The sequence below is a fragment of the Lissotriton vulgaris genome, chromosome 9 (assembly GCF_964263255.1).
Source record: "Lissotriton vulgaris chromosome 9, aLisVul1.2, whole genome shotgun sequence".
NCBI lineage: Eukaryota > Metazoa > Chordata > Amphibia > Caudata > Salamandridae > Lissotriton > Lissotriton vulgaris.
The window spans coordinates 97,182,132-97,201,783 of record NC_141697.1 but is presented as its reverse complement, the minus strand read 5'-3'; the positions used below and the strand labels follow the sequence as shown (position 1 = coordinate 97,201,783).

The following is a 19,652-nucleotide window of genomic DNA, read 5'->3' as shown; positions in this document are numbered from 1 at the left end:
TAAGCCCCGGATCAGCATAAGGCGCGACTGGAAGGGTAGGAGAGGGATTACTTTCCTGCAGGATTTAAGTAACCCGTAGCAGGTTCCGGCCGTCTTTCTGGCCTGGGTCCGGAAGGTAAGGTCGGTCTCCAGCCACACGCCAAGGCTCTTGACCTCCTTTTTGGGAGTGGGAGGATCGCCCATGCAGGCGGGCCAGAAGTTGGAAGGGATGTTAGTGGTTTTTTGTCCGAGGACCAGGATCTCTGTCTTGGAGCCATTAAGCTTCAAGGCAGAGTCGCTCATCCACTGGTATACGCTGGTAAGGCAGTCGTGGAGGTTGGAGGGCTCGAGTTTGGGGTGGGAAAGAGTGACCACCAGTTGCGTGTCGTCAGCGTAACTGACGATGGTGACTCCGAAGGGTGAGACAAGTTCCTCCAGTGGGGCCATATAAACGTTGAATAACGTAGGGCTCAGGGAAGAGCCCTGTGGCACACCGCACTGGAGGGGGATGGAGGAGGAGCGGCTTTCGCCTTCCCATACTTGATAGGAGCGTCGGGAGAGAAAGGACGAGAGCCACTTCAGGGCTTTGCCCTTGACTCCGGCAGTCCCTAGGCGGTGGATTAGGACCTGGTGGCTGACCGTATCAAAGGCCGCACTTAGGTCTAGGAGGACCACTGCCACTGATCCTCCTGAGTCGATGATTTCCCTGGTTCTTTCCACTGCCACAAGGAGTGCAGTGTCTGTGCCTTGGCCAGGTCTGAAGCCAGTCTGCGAGTCATTGAGAAGATGGTTTGACTCGAGGTATTGCGACAACTTTTTGTTGACTAATTTTTCGGCGACTTTGCCTATCCAGGGGAGAAGTGAAATGGGTCTGTAGTTGGAGAGGTTAGTTTGGGTCAAGCGACGGTTTCTTGAGAAGCGCTTTGACTACGGCTTCCTTCCAGGTGGAAGGGACCACTCCTTGTTCCAGTGAGATATTGATCAGAGCAGTCAGTTGAGGGACTATGGTCTGCATGATAGTTTTTGCGAAGCGTATGGGGACCGGGTCGCTAGGGGCTCCGCTCTTGGTTGAGGCCAATGTGGTTCTTACTTCTTCTTCCGAGACCGGGCCGAGCGACTCTAGAAAGGGTTTGTCTACGGGAGGCGTCTGCTCCTTGGCTCTTTCTGAGATGTTGGAGTTGGCAGGTGGGAGGGAGGAGAGTATTTTTTTTATTTTTTCATCAAAGAAGGAGGCCAACATGGCGCATTTATCCTCGGCTTCTTTGGGGTCCAAGGGTTTCTGGGGGGGGGCAGGGACACGGAGGAGTTCTTTAAAAATGGAGAAGGTCTCCTTGGATGAGCAGGCAGAGTTTTTTATCTTTTCCTCGAAATAAGTATCAGAAACTCATCAGCATAAAAAGCTATTTAGCCCATGATTTGTGAGCAAGGGGACCGAAACAGCACTCTCGTAGATTTTCAATTGCCAAAGGGGTCACACTTAGGAGAAGTCATCTGTAAGAGGATGTTAGGGAACTGGGAGTCTGACAGGTAGATTCACTGATGATGTGGCAATGATATGAACTGATTGCTCTTGAAGGGCCTTTTACAGATACCAGCCATGAAAGGTGTTTTCACCAGTTTTTGAAGAAATTCAATTTAGTTTGTGTGTAAACAAATTCTACCTTTGTAGGAAATTTGGACGAGATTTCTAAAATCTAGTTCCTATGCAGCAGAGCTCTCCTTAGAGTGTCATGGTGTTTTGCAATCCATTAGAGTTCTGATCAGATTAATACAAATGAGCCAGGAGGGGCACTGGAGAAGATTGTCAGGCGACCAGACACACAGATGATAGACGGAGGCAAGACAGAAGGGAAAGAAAATACCGGATTGGTGCATTTCTAATTGTTCCAAACAAGAGGCAATATCATTTGAATGCCCAAGGAGAAGAAACAGATATTTCAAATGCAAAACTCAATAGCCAGATGAAATCAAAATACAAATTGTTAACTTCTTAAATATGAAAATAGTATATCATTATAATACATGGGATTCTACAATCCCTGTAAAAACTCCTGTCTCTAATTTCCTTATAATCAGCGACTTTTGATGCACCTAGTTGCTGTTTATAGGGAAAATACATCAGGACTCAACTGTAATAAGTTATTATAGTCTAATTCTGACATGAAAATGCCTTCATGCCAGAGCCAGAAGCCGAGGTGAAAGGCAGGTTAGGTCATGGAGCAAATAGCTAAAGCAACAAAAAAGGATGTTGCTATTCTTTCTTCTACTCTAATTTTCTACCTTACAGTGACTAGCAAAAAGAACATATTTACTTTTTGTTATCCTTAGACATTTATAGAAAACATAGAACCTTTCAGCATGTTTCTACACTTTCAGGACTAATGCAGCTTTTTTTTTTAACTGACTTGCATTGAACTGTTTTCAATATATTTTTCAACAAATATCTAGAGGTTTTTCATGTGTTTTATTTTGCACTAGAGGTTCTATTTGAATTATTCATGTTTGCAAACATATGGTCTCTTTCAAATGAAAGAGCTATCCACCAAGGTGTTCAGAGGTTTGTAGGAAAGATGATCATATCACCATGTATTATATGGGATAAAGTACCCCTAGCCATACATTATGAGGATATTGCAAGTCACCTCAGAATTCCATAATATTATATATGGTTATGGATCTCCTGTGTGACTTACAATATCCTTATAATATACGGCAAGGGGTACTTTAACCCTTTATGTTGAGAAGATATACATCCTGGAAATATGGTTGATGATTATCTTCATTCTTTACCATTGAAATTGGCCACTAGTGTAGGCCTAAATTTGTGAACACACAGCCATAAGGTTTTCGGAAATTGTACAAAGGACAGTGTATTGCAAAATGTTCATACTTATTACATATGACTGATCGTAACAGCATGATCACTTTTTTTGCACAAGCACTTTCCATTCACCACTAACTGAGCACCTTCTGTTCCTCTTAAAATGATCAATGCTGTTTCTCATGCTGCATCAACTGCTGCCAAAACAATATAAACACATTTATTCATGTTATGGCCTATGTGATTTTGTGATTGACATAGGGATCTTTTGAACTGGAGGGAGGATCTACCTGTTATGACCCCCCCTCCCCCTAATGAGTATGATGTGCACAAACGAAATCGTACAGAACCAATACGCTGTAAACCGTACTTAACCCAGGTTCTGAGGAACATAGGTTAACCCCATACTTTCCCACTGAAGTACCAGACCGGCAGTTTAACTTGTGTTCTGCAGGTCACACATACATGTACCAGCAATGAGCATCTAACAAACTGACCATTATAAAGATTCAGATGGAAAAAGAGATGCATAAACAGAAAACATGGGATTTTTTTCACAAACAATTTAGACAAGCTGAAAATTGCATTTTACTTCTTAATTCTTAACATTTCCCTTAGGTGCTGTTATTCAAAAGGATTAATCAATATTTTTGCTAAACAAAAGCTATTGTTTATAAGGTGATATGCTGAAAAATATTGAATACACAAGCCTACAAAAGGTAATCCTTTTACGCAGACATCATCTTTTGTAAAATGCACTGGTGTGTAAAACAAAGACACATTATTCAGAGGCACATATACACAGTTCTTACCTGTGACCCCTTCTTGCTGCCCGGCAGGTTAATGATAAGAGTCTTCCCTCGGATTCCACACACAGGCCTGGGGGAGAGAGAGAAGCAGGAAAGATGAAGAGGAAGGATTTAGTTCTTGGATCATTTTAGAAATCAGGAGAATGAAAGAGGGGCGAGAGCTATGACTAGCACAATGACTGCTGCAACAGCTGCCACAGTTAGCAGCTAACATCCTGTGGCATTAATAGGGGCAACCAAGTTACTTACCTAAAGGAATATGCTACTTACCAGTATGCATCTGTTCTTGGCATGTAGGGCTGCTGACATTCATATTTGTGCATAGAGTTGGGTCTGGATGATTGCACATTGTTGTCCTGGAAGAGTCTTCGAAGTATCACGAGATAGGTGGCTCCTCCCTCAGACTACAGTGCGCATGGGCATCTTCTCCATCCTCAGATTGTTTTTCGCCATTGTGGCAGAGATGGAGTATAGTATAGTAAGAGATGGCCATGCAAAAAGTGAATGCTACAGCTGCAACAGGCACCGGGGAGGCGGGTGGGCGATATGAATGTCAGCAGCCCTACATGCCAAGAACAGATGCATACTGGTAAATAGCATATTCCGTTCGAGGCATGTGGGCTGCTGAATTCATATCTGTGCATAGAATGTACAGCAGTATCTCCCTTAGCGGTGGTTGCCCGTGCCAGCTGCAGCAGTCTGAAAAAGAGTTTTGAGAACAGCCTGTCCTACAGCAGCTTGCTGTTTGGAATGTACATCTACACAGTAGTGTTTGATAAATGTATGTATGGTTGTCCATGTGGCTGCTCTACAAATTTCGTGTAAAGGGATATTTCCTAGGAAACCATGGATGCCGCTAGTTTGCGTGTAGAATGCGCCCTAGAGGGAACTGTTAAGGTGCGTTTTGCCTTTAAAGGAACATATCTGAATGCACTTAACGATCTATCTGGCTATACCTGATTTTGAAATAGGGTTGCCTTTGTGTTGTGGTGAGAAAGCAACAAACAACGGTTGTCTTTCGAAATACCTTAGTTCTATCTATATAGTAAAGCAGAGCTCTTTTGACATCTAGAGTATGCAAGGCCCTTTCAGCAACTGTCTGTGGGTTTTGAAAGAACACTGGCAGTTCTATTGTTTGATTTATATGAAAATGGGATACCACTTTTGGCATGAATTTAGGGTTTGTTCTGAGAACTACTCTATTCACATGTACTTGAATGAATGGCTCTTGAATAGTTAGGGCTTGCAGCTCACTAACTCTTCTAAGTGAAGTAATGGCAATAAGGAAAGCCACCTTCCAAGTAAGAAATTGTAGTTCGCGTGAGTGTAGTGGTTCAAAAGGTGGTCCCATAAGTCTGGTTAAAACGATGTTTAGATTCCAGACTGGTGAAGGTGGGTGCCTTGGGGGAATTACTTGTTTAAGTCCCTCCATAAATGGTTTAATTGCTGGCACTCTTAATGGTGAAAGGTGTTGCCTGTTTTGAAGATATGCTGCTAACGCAGCTAGATGTATCCTGATGGATGAGTAGGCTAAATCGCAACGTAAAACCAAACCCTAACCCAGATGACTGGGCAAATTATCGGCCTATATCCTTGCTGCCAACAGTCAGTAAGCTTGCCGAAAAGTATGTAAATGCCCAGCTTTCTGCATTTCTGAAGGAAAGGAATGTACTGCACCCTACGCAAACTGGCTTTCGGAGCCTTCAGGGAACAGAGACTGCCCTTATTACGGTGGTAGAAGAGAGACTAGGAAGATCCTTGACATCGGCTGCAATGCCGCCATACTTCTCTTAGACCTCAGTGCGGCATTCGATACCGTGAATCATAACATCTTGCTGCAGAGGCTGAGAGAAGTAGGGGTTGGGGGGCAAGCGCTCAATTGGCTGCGCTCCTTTCTAACGGAAAGGACCTTCACGGTCTTTGAGGACAACGCTTCTTCACCCCAAATGCGTCTCCAGTGTGGTGTTCCCCAGGGCTCTTCCCTCAGCCCTACACTATTTAATATCTATATGAGGCCTTTGGCTGAGGTGATTCTGCCCTGGGGAGTACAGCTGGTGACGTATGCAGTTGATACGCAATTGATCATCTCACTAGCGTCTCAGAATGCCCCCTATAAAAATCTCTCCTCTTGTCTAACGGATATCCACGCATGGATGGATACATCCTTTCTTAAATTGAACAGTGCGAAAACAGAGGTAATGTTACTGGGACAGAAGCCTCCGTCCACCATTGACAACTGGTGGCCACTTTGCCTTGGACAGCCCCCCCCACCAAAAAGCCAAATTAAGAGCCTGGGGGTCTGGCTCGACCCTGCCCTTAATCTTGGAGTACAGGTGCGCAAGGTAGCAGCGATCTGTTATGCCTTACTGAGACAACTGAGGAAAACCATTAAACTCCTCCCGTTCAGTTCCAGGAGAATACTGGTACAATCCCTGATATTATCGCGCCTTGACTACTCCAATGCACTCTATCTGGGAGCTCCACAAGGCGCTATTAAAATCCTCCAGACGGTCCAAAACTGTGCCGCACGTCTGTTACTGGACATCCCACGACGGACCTCTGCCAGATCTGGTTTGCGCCAGTTACACTGGCTCCCAGTGCAAAGGAGAGTGGAGTTTAAGTCCTTGACCACGGTACATAAAGCCTTCTATAAGACTGGCCCCCTACTAATTCAAGCCATGTTCTCCCCCTATTGCCCTCAACGGACCCTCAGATCTAATAATAAGAATATGTTAGTGGTCCCTAAAACAAAAAGAACACGTACAGGCGGGAGACGCTTTTCGCTACAGGCAACCAAACTATGGAATAGTCTTCCTGACTCCATTAGATTGGAACCCAATCATCAAAAAATCAGGAGGCTAGTTAAAACTCACCTGTTTGCCTAACTCTGTGAATGAATGAGCAAAGGGCGCCGGGATGCCTACGGGTAGCTGTGCGCGTAACAAATGTGTAATTCATTCATTCATTCATTCATTCAAGAGATAGCAAATGATGTTTTGTGTTGAAGCGTCTAATGGGTTTATGTTGTTGTTACTGCAGTAAATGACAAAGCGTTTCCACTTAGCTGCATAACATGCCCTGGTAGTGGGTCTTCTTGACTCTTTGATAATATTCATGCAGTCTGGAGGCCAGTTCAGGTATCCAAACTCTAGGATTTCTGGAGCCAGATCGCCAGGTTCAGCTGTTGCGGGTCTGGGTGTTGGATTTCGCCATGGTTTGTGAGTTAGAAGACTGGGTGTTAGTCGCAGTCTTTGATGAGGCACCACTGACAGTTCTAGGAACATTGTGTACCATGGTTGCCTCGCCCATGTGGGAGCAACTAGGATTAGCGTCAGCGAATGTTGGCGCATTTTGCGTGCCACTAGCGGTATTAATGGAGCTGGGGGAAAAGCGTACGCAAATTTGCCTGACCAGTTCATCCATATTGCATTGTCCTGCGACTGCGGATGTGGGAACCTGGCGGCAAAGTACTGGCATTTTGCGTTTTCGCTTGTGGCAAGCAGATCTATCTCCGGTTGTCCCCACTGCCGGAAGAATGGTTGGAGCACATTGGGGTGAATCTCCCATTCGTGCATTTGCTGACTGTGCCTGCTGAGCAGGTTGGCTATTTGATTGTCCTTGCCTGGGAGGTGTTCTGCCATGAGAAACATGTTCCTCTGAATGGCCCATTTCCACATGCTTTGAGCTAAGTGCGACGGCTGTGGGGAGTGTTTTCCTCCTTGTTTTTGAATATAATACATAGCTGTCATGTTGTCCGTCCGGATCAACAGTCTTGTTGCATAAGTGTTTTTTTTAATGCTTTTAGGGCTAGAAAGACCGCCGTCAACTCCAGAAGGTTGATGTGCATCTTTTTCTGTTGTATAATCCATAGTCCCTGAACTGTGTAATGCAGGACATGGGCTCCCCAGCCTAGCAGGGATGCGTCCGTTGTCATCACCAGTTGTGGGACAGGCTCTTGGAACAGTCGTCCTTTGCAATGGTTTTGTGGATTCCACCAATGCAGAGAGTTGTATGCTCGACTGGTCACCAACACTAGGTTCCGTAATTGCCCCTGAGCCTGGTTCCACTGCCTTCCTAGGCACTCCTGGAGCGGACGCATGTGTAACCGGGCATGATGGACTATGAATATGCACGAGGCCATCATGCCTATGAGTTGCATAAACACTCGAGCTGGCAATGAGTGTTGAGGTCTGAACTTTTGGATTAACATTTGCATTCCGTTTATTAGTGCTGCGTTCGGATATGCCTTTGCTGCTAGTGTATCTATTATTGCTCCCAGGTACTGTTGGACGTGGGAGGGTTGCAGGTGCGACTTCCGATAGTTCAGCGAGAAGCCTAGGCTGTGCAGGAGATGAATGGTCTTTGACATGTGGCTGGCACATTGCTGGGCTGATGGCGCGTGTATTAGCCAACTCATCCAGATATGGATGCACATGAATGTGTTGTCTCCTGAGATGTGCCGCCACTGTTGCTAGGCATTTGGTGAACATCCGTGGAGCTGTTGTTACACCAAATGGTAGGACTTTGAACTGGTAGTGCTGTCCTTGAATAGTAAACCTTAGATACTTTCTGTGAGCAGGGTGTATTGGTATATGAAAGTATGCGTCTTTGAGGTCTAGAGTTGCTAGGAAGTCTCCCTGGCGAAGTAGTGGTAAGACTTGTTGGAGAGTGAGCATATGAAAATGCTCTGATAAAATGTACAGGTTGAGGGGCCTGAGGTCCCATATCGGTCTGAGAGACCCGTCCTTTTTTGGAATGAGGAAGTATAGTGAGTATACTCCCGTTCCTTGGTGTTTGAGTGGGACTGGTTCTATGGCCCCCTTTTTTAGCATACTGATGACCTCTTGCTGCAGTAATGTTATATGTTCCTGTGACATTGGACGGTGCACGGGTGGTATGTCGGGTGGTGTTGACGTGAGTTCTAGGCAATAGCCATGTCGGCAAATTTGCCTGACCCACCTGTCTGTAGTGTTGTCTAACCAGGCTGGCAGGAATTGTTGTAGTCTTCCCCCGACCTGTGTTATATGGTCTGGGGGTAGTGCCAAGAAGTCACTGTTTGGTGTTAGTGGAGGATCTATTGGCATTGCCTCCACGACCTCTGCCCTTGGTATTATTCCCTCTGTATCCACCCCTGTTCGTGTTTTTATTGTATGTGGATTGCGTAAGAGTTTTGTAAGTGGAGGATTGCTGCGATGTGTTACCTCGCGCTCCTCCTCTATAATTGGAGCGACGAAAGGAGCTTCTGTGTTGTTGCGACTGAAGAGCTCCCATGGATTTTGCCGTTTCGGTGTCCTTTTTCATTTTGTCCAGAATTGAGTCAACTGCTGGACCAAACAAGAAATCTGGATTTATAGGCTGGTTAAGAATTGTGGCCTGTACTTCGTTTTTAAATCCAGATAAGCGAAGCCATGGGTGCCTTCTAAGCAGTACGCTTGTGTTGATAGATCTGGCAGCTGTATCTGCCACGTCTAGAGCACACTTAATGGAGGCATTGGTGATGAGTTTTCCCTCTTGTATCAGTTCATCTGCCTGCTCCTTGTAAGGCTCAGGTAAGTATTGGAGAAGTCCCTCTAAAGTATCATAGTGCGCCCTGTCATATCTGGCCAGCAAGGCCTGTGTATTGGCTATTCTCCATGAGTTTGCTGCTTGAGCTGCTACTCGTTTGCCTGATGCACCTAAAATCTTGGACTACTTGTCAGGAGGAGGAGCCTCTCCAGTTGTTTGTGAATTAGCACGCTTTCGTGCGTTGGATACCACCAATGAGTCTAAAGGCAGTTGTACCCTGATGTATATAGGGTCTACTGGTGCAGCCTTATACTTCTTCTCTATTCTAGGGTTGATGACACGTGCTCTAGCAGTGTCTTTGAATATATCATTTGCGTGCTTTAGGACGCCCTTTAACATGGGGAGAGTTTTGACACTTCTTTCTGATGTTGCTAGCGTATCAAATAGAAAGTCCTCTTCTATCGCATCTGAATGCATGTCTACATTATGGTAGCTTGCTGCTCTGTCTATTAAGGAGTTAAAAGCCACTGTGTCTTCTGTAATGGGTAGAGCCCCCTCAGTGTCTGGCTCACCTCCATCCCCCATGGCTGTGTATTGGGGTCTACATATGGATTTTGTGGATATCCAAAACCCACATCTGCATCCTGATCTTCATCTGGGTTTTAGTCAGAGCGTGCAGGTGAGTATGGTGCATATGGAGTAGCAGGCATAGCTGGAGAGATAGGTTGGAAAAGAATAGGAGAGGTAGCACAGTCTCTCTTCTTTTTGAGTGGAATTCCAGAAAAGTCTTCAGTAGGCACTGGTCTTTTCTTTCTTCTATAAACAGTCACTTTCCCAGTATTTGGGTCAATATATAGTTTTGACTGATCTTCTGTGGAGGGGTCTGGATGGACGATCTCCTCTTCCACAGTCTTTTGCCTTGGCACCGTAGTTTTTGGTTTGACTTTCTTCGATTCGATGCCTTTAATCGGTTCGACCGCTTTTGGTGCCTGGATCTGTTTTGGAGGCTTTCCGACAGGTTTTGTCGGTCCGACGTCTTTTAAAGGTTTCACCACTGTTTTCAGAACGAGTGGTTTTGTCGGTTCGGTAACTTGTTTAGGTGGTAGAGGTGTCTTCGGAGCCTGCGGCTTTGGCTCGATGCCCCTGTTTGGATCTATGGGCTTCGGCTCGACCGATTTGGTATGGTCTACCTTAGGTTTCGGTTTCGGTTCGACGACCCCCTTGGGCGTAGCACTTTTGCCTTCTTCGCCAGGCTTCTTTCTTTTTTCGACAGTCGAACCCGATTTGCTCGAGTCGACAGGCTTTGGCTTCGAGGTCGATTCGACGGCCTTTGGCTTCGAAGGTGTATATGGAACGGTGGCCTTCGGATCGGCGCCCTTTGGCTTTATCACCTTCGGTTCTACGACATTCGGTCCGAAGACTGTCGTGTCGATGAGTTTCGGTTTCGATGGAACCGGCCTTGAATTACGTGTCTCAGAAGGCTCTTTTTGTATGTTCTTAGCCGGGCGGTATGGCGGGGCTGTAGAACCAGTATTTTGATCTTGGCTAAGGCGTGTTTGCGATGCCTCAACCTGAGTCTCTGATATCGGTGTAGTGTCTGTATGGGGCGGTGTACTCATGGTTTGCCCCGCGCTGTCATCGGAGTCGTCTTCGACAGCTACGATATCTTGATCGTATTCTTCGGCATCGACGATTTGTTCTTCGTCGTCGATATAATATTCAGAGTCGTGCTCGGAGTATTGATTTTCCTCTCGATCCGAGCCTTCTGCGTCAACTAGTTCTTCCTCGTCGTCGAAGATATTCTCGGGCTCTGGTGCTGACCTCTGCATTTCTTGCCTTGCCGCCCGTCGATTCTGGATCGTCTTTTTAGACCGGAACTGGGCACAAGCTAGGCAATTATCTTAATTATGATCTGGAGATAAACATTTGTTGCACACGGGATACTTATCTGTGTGCGCGAACTTCGAGTTGCACTGCAGGCAGTATTTGAATGGACTTCGTTCCATCGACCGTCGGTCCACGTGGCGTTGAGAAGGCCTAACGGCCCGATTCGACGACCGGAGTGCAAGCAAATGGAGAAGAAGGTTATCGGTACCGATCGAGAACAATACCGACGAAGCCGAAGGCCTTTTGGCCTTCAGAAAAGTTTGTCTTTATTCTGAACTTGGAGTGCTGGAAAGTACATTCAAACCCAATGGCGGAAAAAAACAATCAGAGGAAGGAGAGGATGCCCATGCGCACTGTAGTCCGAGGGAGGAGCCACCTATCTTGTGATACTTCGAAGACTCTTCCAGGACAACAATGTGCAATCATCCGGACCCAACACTAGGCGGCGATCAATGCACAGATATGAATTCAGCAGCCCACATGCCTCAAACACTCTAGTTTCCAAAGACTTTCTTTACATCAATGTCGCGTCTTTGAACATCCCCTCTGTAAAGAAGTGCTTTTCATACCAAGTACAGTTGGAGGAGGAGGCCAGCTAGCATGGCTTTCCCACCATTAAAATGAGATAGAACCAAAGATTGGACAACTGTTCTGAAATGGCCTTGTGGGATTGTAGCTTTAAGCTTCCTATCGAGCTGGAAATTTGTGGGATTGCATGGTTACCTTATGGTCGAAGATACATTAGAATGATTTAGCTAAAGGTACCAATGTGGGGAAATGCTATTAGATAGTTGTGTGTGGCTTTCGCCTGAAGTGGTAAGAAGCAGATGTGCCAAATGCTTACAAAGAGCAGTAGCCAGCTCTCTTTATTACAGCATTGAGCAAGGAGCAATAGGTAATTGGAGGGTCTCTGTTGCGAGGTAACAATAAATTCTAAGTTTTAAATAAAGCAAATTCTAGTTGTTGTCTTCGGTCCCAGTAAAGAAAAACATCTAAGTTCCCAAAAAACGTAACTTCTTGTACAATTTAAGGCAGATGCATACTTGGATTCAAATGAAATCGACATATCATTGGGAGCCACATGCTAGTTTCAGAATTTGAGATGCAAGATCTCTATTTCTTATCCCAAAGACTAAGCATGTTAGTGTTTGTTCTCTGTGACCCTTGGCATTAAAGAAAAAGAAAGACCCAAACAATGATAATGGTAGCAGTCAATCCTGAGTGTTTTAGTTATGGCAGCTACCGCAGCTTATGAAAAGTCATGATTAGTCCTTTAGGATAGGTGAACTGATTACTGAGTCTTGAAATGAATGAGTATATGGACCACCAACAGAGCAAGTTGCTACAGCACAAAGTATGTCATCTTAAAAAACAAGCACTGTTAAGCAATTAAATTAAATAAAGACTTCCCAAGCAGATGCAAGACAAAATTCCTTCTCTATTAACAAGCAGAAGTCACAAGAAAGCATACTTGGTCAAAATTGTCCAACAAACATTTACCATAGACAACAAAGGTTGGTGATCTTCTACTCAAGTAAATAATTAGCTAACTGAAGACCAAAGCATAAGCAAAGTTGATTATTTCCCTATTAAGAGGACTGTTGAGCTTGTCATCAAACGACAATGAGACGCAACAAATTATTTCAAATTTATCTTACAAAGTCTGTTTTACATGTTGGAAGATTTTGAATAAGGATACCATGCTCTTCCCTAGAAGGGAGAGAGAATTTAGAGAAATTACAATCTATGCTGAATGGGAGCTATAAACATACAACATAATTCTGAAATCCAGGCTGGTTATCCATCCTGCACTTCTTCAATGGAACAAAGAAGGCAATCTGTCAGTCAGTCCCCAAGCACACTGACCAGTTGAGTGTTTTGACTTCTCCAAACTCTGGAGATAGGCAAAGGGTTACTTACTCTTCCAGGACATTACAATCCTGACAACATCAGTGGTTTATCTTTCATTCATGACTATATTTTGCCTCCTGACTCAGGAAGTTTGGTGAAATAATACACCAAGCACATACACAACTGAGAAGTGACCTGAAATTTGAATGCCCAAACTCCTGGGTTAATTTCCTTCTCAGCATGTAGCTGAAATCACCTATTTTTTATTCATTTAAAGCAAAGCAGTATTGTAATCTGACAATAAAAGAGGCAAACACTTTGTACCGCGTTTCACCCCTCATCGTTGTCAGACTTAGAAAATCATTTTGATACAAAACATATGAAATTGAAAAAATAATAGGGAAAGAAATGATCATAAACAGCAGGAGAGGAGAAAGGAACACAAGGCAAGATTAAGGGTGCAAGATGAAAAAAAAATTAAGGGAGTTAAGGGGTGCATTAGGCATATACCCAAAGTGGAATTTATTTTTGAAAAACAAGAAAAACACATTTAGTGAAATAAACTGGGGATATCAGAGGAGAAAATACATGTTTTAAAAAAAGGTAAAATTTACTGAAAGGTAGAACATTTTAATTAATTCTCTTGAGTTGCAGGTACAAATATTTAAGTGGTAGGGATACTGAGGAACAAACAGACTAAATCCTGGGGGCAGGGAGGTAAGTGTTATACATCCATTACAGGAAGGATTAAAAGTGCTGTGAAATGAAGATTAACACAGGAAAATGTGTCTGGATACAGTGCAAGCACCAAGGCCTTGACATAAGGAGGAGTCAGGAGCACACAGCCCACAGGAATTAAGAAACTACTGAGAACCACATGACCTTGTAATTGCAGAAAAACTTCCCAATATGGGAGACTCAACATTTTGAGGCACTACAGTTATACAACACCGAAAACGTGCTAAATTCTCAGGAAACACTAAGCCTAAGCTTTCAGTACCTTACCTCTTCAGTACTGTACGATTTGTGAAATATCTATACCCTTTTATTTGCCAACCCAGCCCAGCCCAGCCCAAATATGCCTGAGAATTGAGAAGATATAAACCTAGAGCATTCACAGTATTGAGAATTATGCAACACATGAGGTCTGAGAAAACCTGTGCATCAAGAAGCAACTAGCACTGAAGTACAAAGCGTACATCAATGAGTTTCTAGCATGCCACACAGCTAAAATGGCGTCGTTTTGCGGTCCCTCACCTTTGTAATGAAAAGCTTTTACAATCTAATATGGCCAGGGATTTAGGTCAGAAAAATGTCAAAATAATATAATTTCATAGTTCCAATACATTAATGAACTTCTCTTCATATGAAAAGGAGGATAAATGAACTAAGTCATAAGTCTTCTCAACAATAATGACTTCAACTTACGTTTTACAACACCTCTAACTTTGAAAAAGAGTAATATCTGGACGTATTACTGTTTGTGGAAAATCAGTGCTTACATAGCATACTGTTCCATAAAGTGCACCAGAGCAGCTTAGATGCTCCGAGCTGCCGCCAGCCAAAGTTATCTGCAAGTATACCACACAGTAAGATCACCAGAGCTAGATGGAATTGCTCTAAGATGTCTGATTTCCACCAGGAAGCTTCAAAGACGGAAGAACAGTTTAAGATAGAGGTTATGACCGGGAGATCATTAATAAAGCAAAGATCAATCCCGAAGCATGGCTGCTCCAGTGGTATTCAGAGAAACAGCAAGATATGAAATAGGTAATTCGATTCATCACAAAATATACATACCAGTGACCAGAGGCGCAACTGATATCAAATTTCGGAGGGGACTAATACAAATTACGGGGGGGGGGGGGTTAATTCTTCCAGCAATTGCTAGAGCGAAGATGCAGGGGCTCTAAGAAGTGGTGAAAGAACAACAAAGCCTCGTTAACAAGTAAATGGTCTTTTAAAGACCTGTGAAGGATTCTGTAAGACGGACGCCAGACCACAACAGCTCAAAAACTGTATGTGTTCCCGGGATGCTGTAAGCCCGGGCTGACACACACGACCGGGTAGGGGCGCAAAGCCCTTTGAGTCCAAAGGGCGTTGTGCTTGAGTGATACCTTTTTACAGGAACATTCTGAATAAACATGGCAAAATTATATATACTTATTCAAACCTTCAAAGGGTATCGCTCATCTGGGCAACAAAACATCTTTCCAGTAGGGTCCTCCACTTTGGAGACTAATGATTGACTTTTGTATATGCCCTATAATGATCTGGAAATTTGGTAAGTTGCCTCTTTAGGTGGTGAATCCCCGTCCTGTTTTTCCTCTAATTACAAGACATCATGTGCCATTAGTGATCCACCCTCACTTAAGACAATGGTAACATCAAACTCGCTGAAAGAGTTGGATATTCCTACAGGAATCTATCTAGAACATATAGAGAGTAAGGAATTTCGTCCTTGGATGCTGGACGGGGAATACTCCTGATCCCCTGGTCAAGACTTTTTAAAGAACAAATGGAGGAGTACTACCCGATGAGGGAGATGAAGGCTTTTTCCAACCTGGGAAACACTGTTCCTTTGTTAGTAAACCCCTCACTCACCACCTAGTGGTGACTTGCTTCATCATCGGGGCCCACCCAAGTGGCCTAGCGTCACTTGGGTGTGCTTCAACACCTGGATTACAGTGGAGCAGGTAGTGAAGTGTGGGTTGCAGACAACAAAAGTGTGAGTGTTAAAATTGTCCTGGTTAGTACTTAGTATAAACTTTAATAAAAAGGTAACTGGACAAAATTAAAACGTAACGATGAGATACTGGGAGGGGAGTTACGACCTACGTATCTCTGCTATGTGTTGGTCAACATGTTTCTACCATTAGGGGAGATCCCCGGTATTCTTCAGGACCAAAACAAGGAAGTGGGAGGTGTGGGTCCCCTAAAAGACGCACCCTGTCCTAAATGCGTGGTCATCCAGATGAAAAAATGTTTCTCTGGGAAGTCACTCCTATAGTATAGGGTGTAATAAAAAAAACCTAAGGAAGGAAGAGAAGCAAAGGAAGTAATTACTATCCTGTTACGAAGTGCAGAAATAAGGTGCAAAAGACGTGTCATTATGCAGTGTTTCCCAGGTTGGGAAAAGCCTTCATCTCCCTCATCGGGTAGTACTCCTCCATTTATTCCTACAGGAAGCCCACTGAATAGCTATAATGATTTAAACACAGGCTATAATCCCACTACTGGACTGACTGTGCAATCTTGGAACATAGCTGGGTTAAGCTCTAAGATTACATCTCCCGACTGGCATAATTTCATGGATCAATATGACATTTGCCTCCTGCAGGAAAGTTGGATGGTTGATCCTTGTTTACGTGTAGGCTACTTAACCTATAACATACCAGCTGTTGGGGGTGGAAAGGTAGAGCCTCGGGAGGCTTAATAATATGGGTTTGCGAAGAAACTGGCTTTTCTATCCAGACGCTTGAGTCCCCTAGCAAGGACATCCTAGTAATTAGGGTGAAGCTGGGTCATTGTGAGTCTATCGATATTTATAACGCCTATGCATGAGGGATACATTGTAAAAAATTGGAAGTTATAGCGGCTCTCGATATTTTGCTAGACCAGCACTCCATAGGTAGGAATGTAATAATTGCGGGCGATTTTAATGCAACCTTTGAGCCCCTTCTAAATAGGAAATGCAATTCCATCGATGAGGAAGACGACCAGTGGGGAATTCCCAAGTTAGATCTAGCTCCCATAAAAAAATGGTCGGATGTGGTGATCCAGATACATTCTACTTGTTTGGAGAAAGGCCTAAGGGTGGCAAACTGTAGATCCCCATCTGACAGACATGGAGCTAGTACATTTAATAATGGTACAAGTTCTAGTCGCAATGATTACCTACTGATTAATTTCAATCTATGGAATGTGTTTATGGACATTGTGGTAATAGAGAGGCTGGAGAGCGACCACAATCCCTTGTGTTCAGCCTTTGATTTATAGATGAGGGAAGAAATTAATCCTGCACATAGGAAAATAACTACTCTGGATGTTGCTCCCTCAAATGACCGGAGACTATTAAAATAGGCTAATTTACTTGAGAATCCAGAGGCCCTTGAAAAAATCTCCTTAGACACTAGCAGTGCTATAATTACATTAGAAGCACTAATGGCGAACCCCGCAAACCCTGAGACTGTAACAGAATTTCACAAAGAGTTTTTTGACCAGCTTTGTATTCATTTTTATAAGCATTGTAAGACCAGGGGTAATCACCCTAGCAATACTTGTAAATGGTTTAATAATGAATGTAAGGACGCACATAGATCCCTAGGGAACACAATAAAAAAAGGGAACCCCATTAAAATGCGTATTGCAAGGCAAACATTTAAGAAGGTACAGTAAAAGGCCAAGTAAACCTAGGATGATAATAGATGGTTGGACCTAAAACGTGCTTGTGAGAGCAAAAATTCTAAACAATTTTGGGATGTTGTAAAGTGGGGTAGTGGTGGCCGGCCATCTGAACCAACAAATCATGTAACTCAGGACCAATGGGTTAGTCATTTTAAACCCCAATACGCTTGTAGCACAGAGGATGATGGGATAGCTGAGCTTTCATACTCTTATTTTGGTGGCCCAACTTTTAATGAGGCCGATGTCAGCCTTGCACTGGGGACTGTAATGAGAGGTAAAGCTCCGGGTCCCGATGGAATCCCAGCTGTTATATTTGTTTTTGACAAATCGTAATGGAGCCAGTATATTATGATTTTAGCAAACAAAATCACCAAGGGTGCACCAGTTCTGGCCTCATGGAAAAGGGCAGGGTTAATTCCTGTTTTTAAAAAGGGGATAAAAGTCAGCCTGGAAACTATAGACCAATTAGCTTGATATATTCCCTTCATAAGGTCATGGGATGACTTGTACTAAATAAGGTGCAAGATTGGGTGGAGGAGCAGGACATACTATCATCAATTCAGGCAGGGTTTCAGGCGCGCACAAGCACTAATGATCAGATATTTCGCTTTACAATGCTGTATTGGAAGACGGGGGTCCTAAACAAGGGCAGCTTTTATGCTGCCTTTGTGGACCTTAAATCTGCCTTTGACCTTGTCTCCTGCAGCAAATTATGGGTAATACTGCAAGACCTGGGTATGACCCACGAATTATTATCTCTCATAGCTAGACTCCATGAGGGAAATTAAGCAAGAATTAGGTGAGGCGCACAAGGGCAGGTCACAAACTCATTTCCTGTAGAAAGGGGTGTGCGGCAAGGTTGCGTAGCAGTACCTACTTTATTTTCCGTGTTTATTAACGGGATTGCAAAATTTCTGGAAGCTGCCCCTACTGATGCCCCTGCCCTAGCTGGTGTGAGAATTCCCATTTTAATATTCGCGGATGACACGTTGATTATCGCTAAAACACCGAGCGGGTTGCAGCGAGCCCTGCTGCTCTTTGAAGAGTTTTGCCATCTGCAGGGCTTAGAAATCAACGTGTCAAAAACGAAATTCATGACTTTTAATCCTTTTAGATCATTCAGAGGGGACATGACTTTGAATAACAGACCCTTAGAACAAGTAAAAGACTTTATATATCTAGGGATCATAATGCAAGGAGACATGAAGTGGAATAAGCAACTGGAAATGGCCACAATGAAGCATCACCAGTTGGCTGGAACTTTGCAAACTGCATTTAATGCATCTTTAACTAAACCAGTTAATCCAGCTTTGCAAATATATAATATGAACGTTGTTAGTTCCGTGTTATATGGGGCAGAGCTCTGGGGATTTAAGAACCTTTCTAAACTAACTACAGCGGAAAACAGGTTCATACGGAATATAACTAACTTGCCACAAAGTACCACAAAGTACCCCAGTGCGTCCGTTGCTCCATGATTTAGGTAGAAAGTCACTGGCTGATATAGCCAGATATTGGCGGAGACTCTGGTCCACACCAGAATTGAGAGCCTATGCTGTGGGATTTAATAAGAGGAGATTACCACAAACAAAAAAATCGCATGGTTGTAGGAAATTAAACTTATCTTAATAAGTATCGGTATGGCTACACTATGGTAGAACCCAGAAAGCACCCAGTTTCCACCCAAGGCATTGTTGAAGCAAAGGTACTGGAGTTGGGGGACTGATAACATCGTCAGAAATAGTGATTCTTCAACACGAACGGGGCACTTTCTAAACGTGAAGCCATTACAAAAGCTAGAACCATACTGGGATACTATAACCAAGCCACATAACAGGGAGTTATTCTTTCAGTTCAGAGTTGGATAATTGCCAGTAAGGTTTTTTCGGGTAAATGGGAAATGCAAGCTAACATTTCTTGCCCCGTTTGCCATGCACATTCGGAGTCTTTGGCCCACTTATTATTTGTTTGTCCAGCCTATACGGACCCGCGTCGTATGTGGTTGGATCCAATCTGTACAATGCTGGGTCAATATTTTACCATCTGCCATTAGGCCTAGTTGTTTAGCCATTTTAACAACCAGCTTGAGGTTTTCCAATCCTAACTTTCCATCTGACTTTACCTGGATATTCAAAATTGCCTTTATAGGAAAATTATTATTTTTCGCCTAAGAATGAACTACAAAAGTACTAAAAACCTGATAGCTTGTCCAATGGTCAATATACATGTAGGCTTTACGGTTTTATTATATGAAAATCACCCATTCTCAAACTTCATTTATAAGAGACATGATAATGTGCAACCAGCACTGGGCCATAACCCCATTCCCTTAGCCTTCTTGTGCTGGCAATTTGCTTTTATAATAACTGTATATATAAGAGAGGTGGGTATAA

At 43.7% G+C, this 19,652-nt stretch overlaps 1 protein-coding gene across 10 annotated transcripts in view; it reads right to left on the bottom strand.

Moving 5' to 3' along the window:
* GPHN (gephyrin) overlaps positions 1-19,652 on the bottom strand; it is a 2,075,463-nt gene that overhangs the window by 719,253 nt on the left and 1,336,558 nt on the right. For all 10 annotated transcript variants that reach the window (XM_086937114.1, XM_086937115.1, XM_086937116.1 and 7 more), the window contains exon 6: positions 3,613-3,679. In XM_086937114.1, the coding sequence (XP_086793240.1) occupies positions 3,613-3,679 (67 nt within the window). The remainder of the gene's footprint in view (positions 1-3,612; positions 3,680-19,652) is intronic.